Source organism: Orbicella faveolata, unplaced genomic scaffold, assembly GCF_042242905.1.
Source record: "Orbicella faveolata isolate gen_17 unplaced genomic scaffold, um_ofav_v1 contig_25, whole genome shotgun sequence".
Lineage (NCBI taxonomy): Eukaryota > Metazoa > Cnidaria > Anthozoa > Scleractinia > Merulinidae > Orbicella > Orbicella faveolata.
The window spans coordinates 25664575-25677500 of NW_028301553.1; the positions used below are offsets into that span (position 1 = coordinate 25664575).

At 43.5% G+C, this 12926-nt stretch overlaps 2 protein-coding genes and 1 pseudogene across 4 annotated transcripts in view; 1 reads left to right on the forward strand and 2 right to left on the reverse strand.

The window, feature by feature from the left end:
* LOC149109651 (uncharacterized) overlaps positions 1 to 12926 on the reverse strand; it is a 143795-nt gene that overhangs the window by 114214 nt on the left and 16655 nt on the right. The window lies entirely within an intron of this gene.
* The window catches only part of LOC110068546 (uncharacterized), a 63735-nt gene that overhangs the window by 33705 nt on the left and 17104 nt on the right, over positions 1 to 12926 (reverse strand). For 2 of the 3 annotated variants that reach the window (XM_089293507.1, XM_089293506.1), the window contains exons 2-3: positions 10565 to 10783; positions 1451 to 1669 (exon numbers count right to left, since the gene is read on the reverse strand). In XM_089293507.1, coding sequence (XP_089149633.1) covers positions 1451 to 1669; positions 10565 to 10783 — 438 coding nt within the window. Of the gene's footprint in view, positions 1 to 1450; positions 1670 to 10564; positions 10784 to 12437; positions 12553 to 12926 lie in introns of those variants that run through there. The other variant, XM_089293508.1, reaches the window with a different exon arrangement.
* Positions 2273 to 9021, forward strand: LOC149109662 (uncharacterized; annotated as a pseudogene).

The window sequence follows — 12926 nt, forward strand, 5'->3', positions numbered from 1 at the left end:
GAGGAATGCAACCAGCTTTAACTGAAGCCATCAGGAATTCGCAACGGGAAGCTGTTGTCCGAAAGCCTCAAACAACTGGAAGCGCGTCATGAAAACAATCAACAACTTCGCGTGTAATATCACGCACTTGTCTCTGCCACTCAGGCGTGAAACATTCATTCACAAGAAACGCAATCAAGTGAACACTGACAAGCATGTTTTTTTGATATGCAAATGAAGCCTTGGATTTTTAAATGTAATTCGACCGGAGGTTATATCGTCGCCGCTCAGTAAAATTGCTGAAAGATGTCGGCGTAGTCGTTCTCGTCATACACGGGGTAGCCAAGATAATGTTTTTTTCCGTTTTTATAACACTCGTAACAGAGTCCTTTTAGACCGCAAGAGTTGCATTTACTGCAAAAAATGACCTTAACAATTCTTGATCTTTTTTCGCAAAAGGGTGCCTCATCAATCTCGTAATGCACCTCATCCCAGCCCATTGACTTTCTTTCCCTTCTTTTTATCGCGAGATACTCCTTGTAAATTCTCTCACGAAGCTCTGGAGGGACGTTTTGAATGGCCTCGGAAATTTGCACATTGGACGAATTTCTTTCGGCAGCCATGTCAGCTTCCTCCCTCAATATTGAGCCGTAGAACATTTTCAGAACATCGGACGAGTATCTTGCGGCAACCATGTCGGCGCAGTATACACAGTGCATATACTTGTTCAACACGAAAAATTTTCTGGCGCGATTTTTGTACAAACAAGTGAAGGGCACATCCGCGCATATTGATTACAAACTTTGCAGCTTCGCTGGACCCTCTATTTCGCCACACACATACATAATGAGGGTTCTGGTCGCAGCACAACAAGGAATCAAACAGGCAAAAAAACGCTCCCACCCTCAACTTCCCTCGCAAGCATCGGGAAGTTGAGGGTGGGAGCGTTTTTTTGCCTGTTTGATCCCTTGTTGTAAACCGCTGCGCCAGAACCCTCATTATATATGTGTGTAATACACAAATGTACCTGAACCTCTATGAGTGACTTCCCTTAAAAAGAGGCTATGCCAGCTTTTTTGCAGTCTTTGTCTATGTCTTTTTGAATATCGACATTGTGAACCCTGTAAATACACTAAAACCTTTCGTAACAACCATGCAACCTGCTTTTCAAAAACTGCTTAGACTGGCTTGAAATTGGTATATTGTTCTTCTAAGTTGTTCAGACTGCAACAAAATTATTTTACTTTTTTATTTCCATGGAGGGGGGGTTCATCCCAAAACTTTAGGGGTACAGTGGGGGGTTAGGAAAAAATTCTGATGAAGAGGGGCAGATCATTATATATAGAAATGACCATCTATCAAATCCCACCAACCCGCCCCCCCCCCCCCCCCCTCCTCCCTACCCCATAAAAAATGAACGGTCCTTTATGTCTACCAAATTTAATTATGTGATAGAATACTTCATTCTTACATCCCATGTTAAGGTTCCTCTCAAGTTTTTGAATCTTGTTCTTTAAGCCCTCATTTTCCAGTCTGTGCCTCCTACAGCCAATGCAGCCATTGGCAACTTCAGGCTTGCAAGCTTCTAGTCCACAGTGATTTTCCTTCTTGTCAGATTGTTTCTGTGACGTTGTCTGCTTTCTCTTTTCTTCCATGTTGCTACCACTCTGATGTGCACCAAATTGTGTATCTAAAAGAAGTAATATGGTTAGAGAACTCAGCAAACTTTGAAAGGTTGCAAAGAACGTAGAGGTGACAGTAAGACTAAGTTGAACAGGCTATGACCATGCATATTTTTCTCCTGCTCAAGAAAAATTACTAAAGTGAACTGTTCTGGTTGGTCTTTTCTTTGTGTTCAGAACCAAATAGGAAATGATAAAAAAAATCACGAAACCTCCCGCTTCGAACTAAATTTTGAGCTAAAAAACACAACACTCTCTCTTTGTCTTATCAAAAACAGGTGATTGTGATATTTGTCATGTCACAAAAATATCCTTGAACTTTCGAGAAGGTTACTCACAAGACGCAGTCATGTGCGAAATTGGGAAAACCCCCTGATCAGCTGTTTCTTTTTATCGCTCTTGTGAAATCTCTTTGTTCTACCACGTTTCGTGCCCAATTTTTCGTCGAAAAAAGGCGAAAAGTGCTATTTTTTTGACCAGGCCGAGAAGAAATGCCGTATTCTAACAAACTATGGACAAAAAATAGAAATCTGCCTGTAAAATTCCTCTGACCGGAACTGTCGTCACTGCGTAGCGTTACAACCGGGTGTCATATTTAGTTCTTAGATGATTAAAGATGATTAACAGGTGAAATGGTAATAAGAGACAAGTATTGTGAAATAGGTTAAAAACAGGGGAGAGACACGAACACAACGCAAACAACACGAGGATCAAGAGAGAAACTATTTTGTATTATTTTCGTTTCGTTTTGTCATTAAACCCGGGAATTGTTCACAACATCGAGAGTCTTTTGTGTACCGTACAACTTCGGGACATAAGTGGTGCCGGGACCAGGATTCGCCGGGTGAACAGGAGTGTGATTTCAACACAAGACCTTGCACAAACATGGGAGACTCGGACAACGAGAAATCCGACCAAGGTGAGACAGGCATGTCACAACAAGAACCAGATCTCGAGAAGAAAATCAAGAAAGAGATTGACAAACTAAAATTCTACTTAGAGGAAGGCGATGAGCTTTTAGAAGACTGCGATTACAGCGAGATTGCGCTTACGCGCAAGCGAACGGATGAAATTCAAGACCGCTTAAACGACCTTATGTCAACACTACAAGAACTTAAAATCGACCGTGGAATATCGACACAGAGAGAGGTGAGACAGTGGAAAAAGGACTTGAAGGCCACATACGCGCCGCTTTTGGAGATGAAACCCAAACTAAGCAAGGTTTTGGAGGAAAGAGAGCGAAACAAAAGTCAAAAGGCCGAGGAGGAGAAACTCAGAGCAAAATTCGAGCAGGAGGAGAAATTTAGACGCGAGATCCAGCAACAAGAGAAGGAACTTTGGGAAGAGAAGATGACGGCGGAGTTAAAATTAACGGAAACGAAAATCGAGATGGAAAAAGCCGCGAAAGCCGCCCGAGCGAAGCTGCCAGAGCTCAAGATAACCCCTTTCAACGGCACTTCGGTTGACTGGATCAGGTTTGAGAACATGTTTACATCACAAATAGACAGCAAGCCATTATCGGACGAGGAAAAATACGGCTACCTTTTGGAGCTGGTGGCCCCAAAGGTAAGAGATAGACTAGCTAATTTAAAGCCGGGTACTCTGGGGTACAAGACGGCGTGGGACAGGTTGAGAACTGAGTTTGGACAGAGCAAAACTGTTGTCGCTGCACATATGGAAGAGATAATTAACTTGCCAGTTACCAGAGGACTAAATTACGAAAGGGTGCGCGAGTTTTATGAGAGGCTGAGCAAGAATTTTGACGCGCTGCAAACTCTGGGGGAGGGAGAGATGCTCAAGGGTTTTGTTCTGTCAACCCTGAACAAGCTTCCCCAAGTAAAACCCGATTTGGTGAGAACAGACGAAGGGTGGGAAGATTGGAACATGGAAAAGTTGATCAATTCTATCCAAAAATGGCTCAAGCGTAACAAACCCGAAGACAATCACAAAGATCAAACGGAACCAAAAAGAAGGGAACGTAGTTATTTTGGCCAGAAACAGCCCCACTGCCTGTTCTGTGAGAAAAACCACTGGGGAGAATCGTGCCCAACATACGACACAATCGCGAAACGGAGAGAGTTCTTTGCAGCAAGACGACTATGTTTCAGTTGCGCCCGCCCAGGACATACCGGGAAGGAATGTCGAAGCAGGTTGTGCTATAAGTGTAAGAGCAAACACCACACCAGCCTATGTGATAGGTCCAAGGGAAGCGAGACGCAAGATCCCAACGCCACGCTAAGCGGATACACGCCTTCTGTCGAGGAAAGGTCCCTACCCGCCATAGTACCATTGAAAATCCAGGGGAGTACGTTTTGGGCTTACCTAGACACAGGGTCGGGAAGAAACTTTATCTCCAAAGAAGCAGCTAACAAGTTGAAGTTAAACCCAATACGTCACGAGTCACGCCACATTGTAACGGTTAATGGGACGAAGAAACAGTCTATGCCAATCTATGACGTGACAATCAACTCAATCGACAGTAAGGCAAGCGAGAAAATAGAAATTACAGGAAGCAAACTCGCAGATTTCACAACTATCAAGAGGCCCACCCTTTCAGAACTGAAGGAGAAATATCAACATGTCCAGGGAAAGATGTTTTACAGAACCGCAAGCGAAGAGTATCCAATCCATCTAATACTCGGGGATGCAACCTACTGCAAGATCAGGACGGAACAAGTGTATAAGGGCAAACCGGAAGATCCAATCGTTGAGGGAACCACATTTGGCTGGATTGTTCATGGTGGGAAAGAATACACAGACAGCAATTGCATGTATGTGAGAGAGACTGACGAGTATGAAAGACTGTACTCGCTCGACGTTTTAGGAGTAGAGGACCGAGGGGAAGACGATCAGCTAGACATCTACAAGGAATTTCAAGAGGGCATATCGAAGACAAGTGATGGCAGGTACGAGGTGGGCGTGCCGTGGATTCCAGGCGCCAAGCTCTCAAACACAAATGAGGAGCCAAGCAGGAGACGTCTTCACAACGTAGAACGAAAACTGAAGAGAAACGAAGAGCTGAAGATTGAATATGACAACATAGTTTACGAGCAGATCGAGCAGAGCATCGTCGAGAAAGCTCCAGAGCAGCCAACGGGTGAACGCGTAGTTTACATGCCCCACAAGCCGGTGGTGAGAGAGAGCGCTACTTCAACCAAGGTGAGAATGGTGTTCGATGCAAGCGCGAAACCACTGTTATGAGAAAATTCGCCATTGGACAGACATTTCTTTATTATTTGGAAAATGTAGAAAAGCCAACAGTAGCCTCTTTTCAGCTAACTACTGGAAATCTTAAGTTTTGTTCTTCTTTGTACTTTGCCGATTCTTTGTACACCTGAGCGTGTGCAACGCTGTTTCACTAACTTTCATTTAGAAGACAAGTAGTTCGTTATCGGGTCATTTGAGTTTCTTTTATTATTAAAAGCTACTTTCCGTTCCCCCAGAAACTAGCCAGCTGAACTACTTTTCACTAATGAAGTTTTATTAGTTTCCTCGGAGGTTAGCCAGCTGAACTACTTTTCACTAATGGAGTTTTAATGTTTTCTATTCATAAGATAATTTTTCCTTGCTGTCGGTAACACCAATTCAGAATTTCAAATTTAACTATCTCACTTTTAATTTCCTAAGTTTTTTCTATCTTAATCTCAGCCTGTGTGATTTTAATCCTAGCACTCTATTTTTAATTTTGGAAGCCTCGTGGTGTTGATTAGAATTCGCTATCTTAATTAAGTACTTTCCGCTCGTATTGTATACCTGAAGTTACATTAGCATATTGTAAACACTTGACGTGTAAAGGATGATATATAAGCAAGTACGTTTGTAAAGCATTTTCGATTACATCGATTACATCGGCTACATCGTTACGATTTTACAGCGGCTACTCCGCCGAGTATGTCAATTTCACCCTCGACGTTAGAGTGCAGAATAAACTACTGTTGGACCAAGTTATGTCTCTTCCTTGACGTCCGTAGTGAAGACCATTGAAGTGAATCCTCGTGTGCCAGGAAATCGTGACGAGTTTCCGTTCCCGCAGCCAGGCAGTGCTCGCCAGAGTTGGATTCCCCCAGTTGTCAGTTCAAGTGTCCGTTCAGTCCAAAATTTACAGTGTTGCAGGAAAAACTTATCGTCACAGTAGCTTACCGAGAAAACTTATCGTCACACCACATCCACTCGCCAACAGTGTGAACGAGTGCATGCACACCGGCCCACCGCTACAACCGCTGCTATGGGACATCATGATTAGGGCGCGAATGTCATCTGACATACTGCTGGCGGATCTTCAAAAGGCGTTCCTACAGATTGCAATCAAGGAGGAGGACAGGGATGCGTTCCGCTTCTTATTCAACATAAATGGAAAGGAAGAGCATTTACGTTTTGCAAGAGTGCCCTTCGGAGCAGAAGCTAGCCCGTTCATGCTGGGGGCTACCCTTCAGCATCATTTCAATGAACAACCGCCGGAGTTAGAGGATACTGTCCAAGCGCTAAAAGAAAACACTTACGTGGACAATCTCATGAAAACCGGAAGGGGCGTGGAGGAACTAAAGGAGTTCAAACAGGAAGCAACTGAGATTCTTGAAGGCGCCAGGTTCCCAGTACACAAGTGGGAGTCCAACATTCCAGAATTAGATAGTGAGGACAATCCAAGCAAGTTGCTCGGACTCGTGTGAGACAAGAGGGAGGATACGCTAGAGATCCAAGCACAGATACAGGGTGAACAAGCACCAACAAAGCGATCCATTCTCAGTCAACTCTCAAGTATCTATGATCCGCTCGGCATAATTTCACCGACCATGGTAGAGGGCAAGCGAATTTACAGAGAGGTGTGTGATGAAAAGGTTGGCTGGAACACTGAAGTGAACAGTGTCAATTCGCGAGATTGGCTCAAGTGGAGTAGTCAGCTGAGGAACATCAAGGTGCCCAGGAGCGTAGCCAGAGATATCAGCAAGATAAGGGCTGTACATCTCCACGTTTTCGCAGATGCCAGTAACATAGCGTGTTCAGCGGTGACCGTTGCTGTAGTGGAGCACTCAACAGGTTTTGTGAAGGGGCTGCTAACGTCAAAATCGAGGATTTCAAAACGTAACACATCGATTTCAAGGCTAGAACTGGTGGGAGGACAGATGGCCGCAAACATGGTGAGGAATTTACTGACAGCGCTGGGGCGGTGGCCTATCACTTCAGTGAACGTGTGGATGGACAGCATGGTTGCGCTATTTTGGATCTGCAACCCAGGAAGAGCATGGAAAACATTCGTATCCAATCGAGTGAGGAAGATCGCTGAGATCACTCAAGAAACCAGAATCCAGTGGAGATATTGCCCAACTGACAAGAATTTGGCAGACTTAGGAAGCCGTGGTGCCTCACTAGAGAAGATGCAGAAAGGGCAGTGGTTTGAAGGGCCGGAGTGGTTGCTACATGAGGAGGAGTGGCCCGAACAGCCGGAATTAGAGAAAACTAAAAGCGTCAGTGAAGAACACAGACCAGAAAAGGAAGAAACGCTTTATTCAGCCAAGAAGGAGCCTGATGAGTGGGACACACTCCTTGCTAGAAGCAAACTCTGGAGAACCTTCCGAGTGACCGCGTGGGCTCTACGGTTCAAACACAACTCACTCACCAAGAAACACAGAACGAAGAAGAGAAAGGGGCCGTTGACGACCGAGGAGTTGAGTGACGCAAGAGACCGATGGATAAGGAAAGAGCAAGCAGACATGGAACCAAATCTAGAAAGCCCCGGTTGGAAGTTAGTAACAGACGAAAACACTGGTATCTTCAAATGCAAGGGGAGGATTCCTGGTTACCAGCCGACGTACATTGAGGGGGGAGTATTTGCAGACAAGCTCATACGTCATATCCACGAAGACATAAAGCACCTAGGAGTCGCAAGCACCATGGCAGCAGTGAGAGAGGAGTGGTGGATACCTCAACTGAGATCAAAGGCGAAGAAGATAATCAACAGCTGTTACTTGTGCAAGGTGTTTAGCACTCAACCATACAGACCAACAGAAACAGCTGCACTACCACCGTTCCGCACAGAATGTGGAAGACCATTTGAGACCACAGGGATCGACTTCGCAGGACCCCTCAGTTACAAGATTTCCAAGAAAGAGCAGGGCAAGTGTCACATATTGATATTCACTTGTGCAACATCACGAGCAGTGCACTTAGAGGTGACTAAGTCACAAACAGCGGAGGAATTCCAGAGAAAGCTCAACGGATTCATCACACGCCGTACCCGGCCAAAACGCATCGTGTCGGACAACGCAGCCGTCTTCAAAACCACAGCCACCTGGATCAAGAAGATACGCAAGAGTGAAGAGCTGCAAGACTTCTTAGCGCAACAGCAGATAACGTGGCAATTCAACTTATCAAAGTCGCCGTGGTGGGGAGGACTGTACGAAAGGTTAATTAAAGAGGTGAAGAGAACCTTGTACAAGACAATGGGGAGAACACACCTAGAGTACGCACAATTTGAAGCTGTAGTGATTGATATCGAACGGCATCTCAACAACCGTCCTTTGACATACATGGAAAGCGAAACAGGAGAGGAGCAAGTGTTGACGCCTAACACACTCATGTGGGGACAAGAATCGTATACCGTAGAAGACATAGAGTTGGACGGAGACGAAGTCACCAAGTTACATGCACGATTGAATGAGAAAAGCAGCATGTGTGGCAGAGGTGGAAGAAGGAGTATGTTCATGGCCTTATGGAAAGTCACCGAATCAAGAGAGGCGAGAGTGACTACCCAGAAATCTGAGAGGTCGTACTCATCATCGGTGATGAGAAGAACAGAGGAGAATGGAAGAAAGGTCGTGTGCTGAAACACATCAGAGGCAGAGACGGAGTTGTAAGAGGAGTTGATTTGCTATACAAGGGAAACCAAATCCAGAGGCCAATACAGCTGGTGTGTCCTCTCGAAATACGGAGCCCACTTGAAAGGAACACAGAGGAGTTAGCGGAGATTAGAATACAGGGGAGAAACGTTGAGAGAAGAAGAGCAGCAGTAGACGCAGGAGCTAAAATCAGATTAATTGCCTCGGATGATTGAACTTTGAATCGTTTTTTCAGTTTCAAGTGACATTCATCGTGATAAAAGTAAAATTTAAGTGATAATCAAATTTTAGGGGAGCGTGACCGGAACTATCGTGACTGCGTAGCGTTACAACCGGATGTCATATTTAGTTCTTAGATGATTAAAGATGATTAACAAGTGAAATTGTAATAAGAGACAAGTATTGTGAAATAGGTTAAAAACAGGGGAGAGACACGAACACAACGCAAACAACACGAGGATCAAGAGAGAAACTATTTTGTATAATTTTCGTTTCGTTTTGTCATTAAACCTGGGAATTGTTCACAACATCGAGAGTCTTTTGTGTACCGTACAACTTCGGGACACCTCTTGGCTTCAACATTCCTGATGGCTTTGAAAATTCCTGATGGCTTCAACTGAAGCCAAGAGGAATGCAACCAGCTTTAACTGAAGCCATCAGGAATTCGCAACGGGAAGCTGTTGTCCGAAAGTCTCAAACAACTGGAAGCGCGTCATGAAAACAATTCGCGTGTAATATCACGCACTTGTCACTGCCACTCAGGCGTGAAATATTCATTCACAAGAAACGCAATCAAGTGAACACTGACAAGCATGTTTTTTTGATATGCAGATGAAGCCTTGGATTTTTAAATGTAATTCGACCGGAGGTTATATCGTCGCCGCTCAGTAAAATTGCTGAAAGATGTCGGCGTAGTCGTTCTCGTCATACACGGGGTAGCCAAGATAATGTTTTTTTCCGTTTTTATAACACTCGTAACAGAGTCCTTTTAGACCGCAAGAGTTGCATTTACTGCAAAAAATGACCTTAACAATTCTTGATCTTTTTTCGCAAAAGGGTGCCTCATCAATCTCGTAATGCACCTCATCCCAGCCCATTGACTTTCTTTCCCTTCTTTTTATCGCGAGATACTCCTTGTAAATTCTCTCACGAAGCTCTGGAGGGACGTTTTGAATGGCCTCGGAAATTTGCACATTGGACGAATTTCTTTCGGCAGCCATGTCAGCTTCCTCCCTCAATATTGAGCCGTAGAACATTTTCAGAACATCGGACGAGTATCTTGCGGCAACCATGTCGGCGCAGTATACACAGTGCATATACTTGTTCAACACGAAAAATTTTCTGGCGCGATTTTTGTACAAACAAGTGAAGGGCACATCCGCGCATATTGATTACAAACTTTGCAGCTTCGCTGGACCCTCTATTTCGCCACACACATACATAATGAGGGTTCTGGTCGCAGCACAACAAGGGATCAAACAGGCAAAAAAACGCTCCCACCCTCAACTTCCCTCGCAAGCATCGGGAAGTTGAGGGTGGGAGCGTTTTTTTGCCTGTTTGATCCCTTGTTGTAAACCGCTGCGCCAGAACCCTCATTATATATGTGTGTAATACACAAATGTACCTGAACCTCTATGAGTGACTTCCCTTAAAAAGAGGCTATGCCAGCTTTTTTGCAGTCTTTGTCTATGTCTTTTTGAATATCGACATTGTGAACCCTGTAAATACACTAAAACCTTTCGTAACAACCATGCAACCTGCTTTTCAAAAACTGCTTAGACTGGCTTGAAATTGGTATATTGTTCTTCTAAGTTGTTCAGACTGCAACAAAATTATTTTACTTTTTTATTTCCATGGAGGGGGGGTTCATCCCAAAACTTTAGGGGTACAGTGGGGGGTTAGGAAAAAATTCTGATGAAGAGGGGCAGATCATTATATATAGAAATGACCATCTATCAAATCCCACCAGCCCGCCCCCCCCCCCCCCCCCCCTCCTCCCTACCCCATAAAAAATGAACGGTCCTTTATGTCTACCAAATTTAATTATGTGATAGAATACTTCATTCTTACATCCCATGTTAAGGTTCCTCTCAAGTTTTTGAATCTTGTTCTTTAAGCCCTCATTTTCCAGTCTGTGCCTCCTACAGCCAATGCAGCCATTGGCAACTTCAGGCTTGCAAGCTTCTAGTCCACAGTGATTTTCCTTCTTGTCAGATTGTTTCTGTGACGTTGTCTGCTTTCTCTTTTCTTCCATGTTGCTACCACTCTGATGTGCACCAAATTGTGTATCTAAAAGAAGTAATATGGTTAGAGAACTCAGCAAACTTTGAAAGGTTGCAAAGAACGTAGAGGTGACAGTAAGACTAAGTTGAACAGGCTATGACCATGCATATTTTTCTCCTGCTCAAGAAAAATTACTAAAGTGAACTGTTCTGGTTGGTCTTTTCTTTGTGTTCAGAACCAAATAGGATACAATTCAGACAATCTACATTATTCATTGATCTTCAGAAGGATTTGGATAATCCTCGAAGTGCTAGGGAAACAGCCAGTTACCTTCGGCTATCTTCATAAGGTCGAGGGTGAACTTCGACCACCTTTGAAATACTGCAGATAAATGTCGGTGGTTGTTGAATGTCTTCCTACTAACTTCAGATATCTTTATTGTAATTTGCACAGGTGTTACATGAAAAACTGCACTCCTTTTAGCCAATCAGAATCAAACGTGTGTTGTGGGGCGCAAGTGGTTTAGAATATCTTGATTGGTTCAACATTGGTGTCTTGGCAGAAAAAAGTCCTGACGAACTGAACTTACAGCTATGCTCAGGAAAAGGCTTCACAGCGGGGAAAAATAACCGTGAGGGACAAATCATTGAAAGCTGTAGTTATGAAAGTATGCCAAATTGTTCTATTAAAACTTTGAAAGTCGCTGCTAGTGGCAAATTGAAACAGAGCTTGATGACGAACCAGAGCAACAATTTGCAGAAGATCGTTTTAATCAATTAAAATAAAATCCGTCCGTGACGGTTGTCAAATAAAGGAAAAATGTCGAAGCCAGCGTTGAACCAGCAGATCTGACTGGCATTGTTCGGCGGTTTCAATCGACAAATAGGTTTTTCTTGTTAACAAAAATGTAATAAAACGAAGAGCAAAAAAAAAAAAAAAAAGGAAAAAAAAGAAAAAACAGGGGAAAATTCAAGATTTGAACCGACGTCCTACGTCATAATTCATAACATGCACGCGCTTTAAACCACTTGCGCCCCGCAACACACGCTAACAAACTCTGTCAAATTTACATTTATGTGCTTCATTGCACACCATTCAAGGACTCTTGGATATTTTGGCTTCGATTTTCTCGAAAACGAAAAGCAAACTGGCGAAAAAAACAGCAAGGCATTGTTAGGTAAGTAAATTGAAAGCCATATGCAAAAAAACGGGCACTTTTGACGAAAAAAATTTTTTGACCTAAATAGTCACTTAGGAGGGTTGTCCACCAGCATCTTTGTAGAATGTCATGTTCACTGACCTTGCCTTTTTCATGAAATAGTTGGTGTCCGCAGAACATGAACTGCTATTGAATAGTGAATGAAAAAACGCTCTAAAATGTACAACGACCTCTCTCAAACAATATTAAATACAATTCAATCGAAGGTATTGCATTCAGTTGCTGAACACATTTAGTATCATAAATTTTTCACACCGTGCAATGACGCTTGCAAGTAAAAAACCCAACAGTGGCGTGACTTTGCTAAATTTTACCAATATTCGTTATCACACAAGAAATCCTTCGATTCAAATGTCCTGCTCGGGGACAGACGTCGAAGCTTCGAATTGATCGGCGCATAATATCCACCTCTGTTTAATACACGTATCATCCAAGAGTCTATTTTTAGTTAAGTCGTGTAACAAGCCGAGCAATGCAATGAACGAAATAAAGCTGATTCACCTGTATAACGTTCTTTGTGAGACACCTACAAAAAGCAAAACATCCACATTTTTCCGGTAGGGGTATTTTGAAGAAAGTCGAACGCCGAATACACCACGCACGCCAAGTGTTCCGTTTTTATAACCGTTTGCGTGTGGGTAGTTTCAGACTTTCACGCATGGACAGTTTGGACAATTGCAATGTTCCTATTGTTTTGTCAGAGTTCCGCGATCATGGTCGATTGCGGAACTCAAACGAACCCAATCACTAAACTTACTTCGGTAGCATAATCAAAAGTCCAACAAGGCTGAAGTAAATGAATGAGTTGCCAGTAATCGGATACCCATGTTATGCGCAAAGAACTCTGAGATCGCCAGGGGGCAAACATTGCGAGTCGGTAGAAGGAAATGTATGGCGAAAAGTTGTTTCCACGTCCAAAAAAAAGGATTTTGGAGAGAGATTAACACTTTTTCGCCGTTATTTTATCGCAAATGGAATTGGGCAATGTTG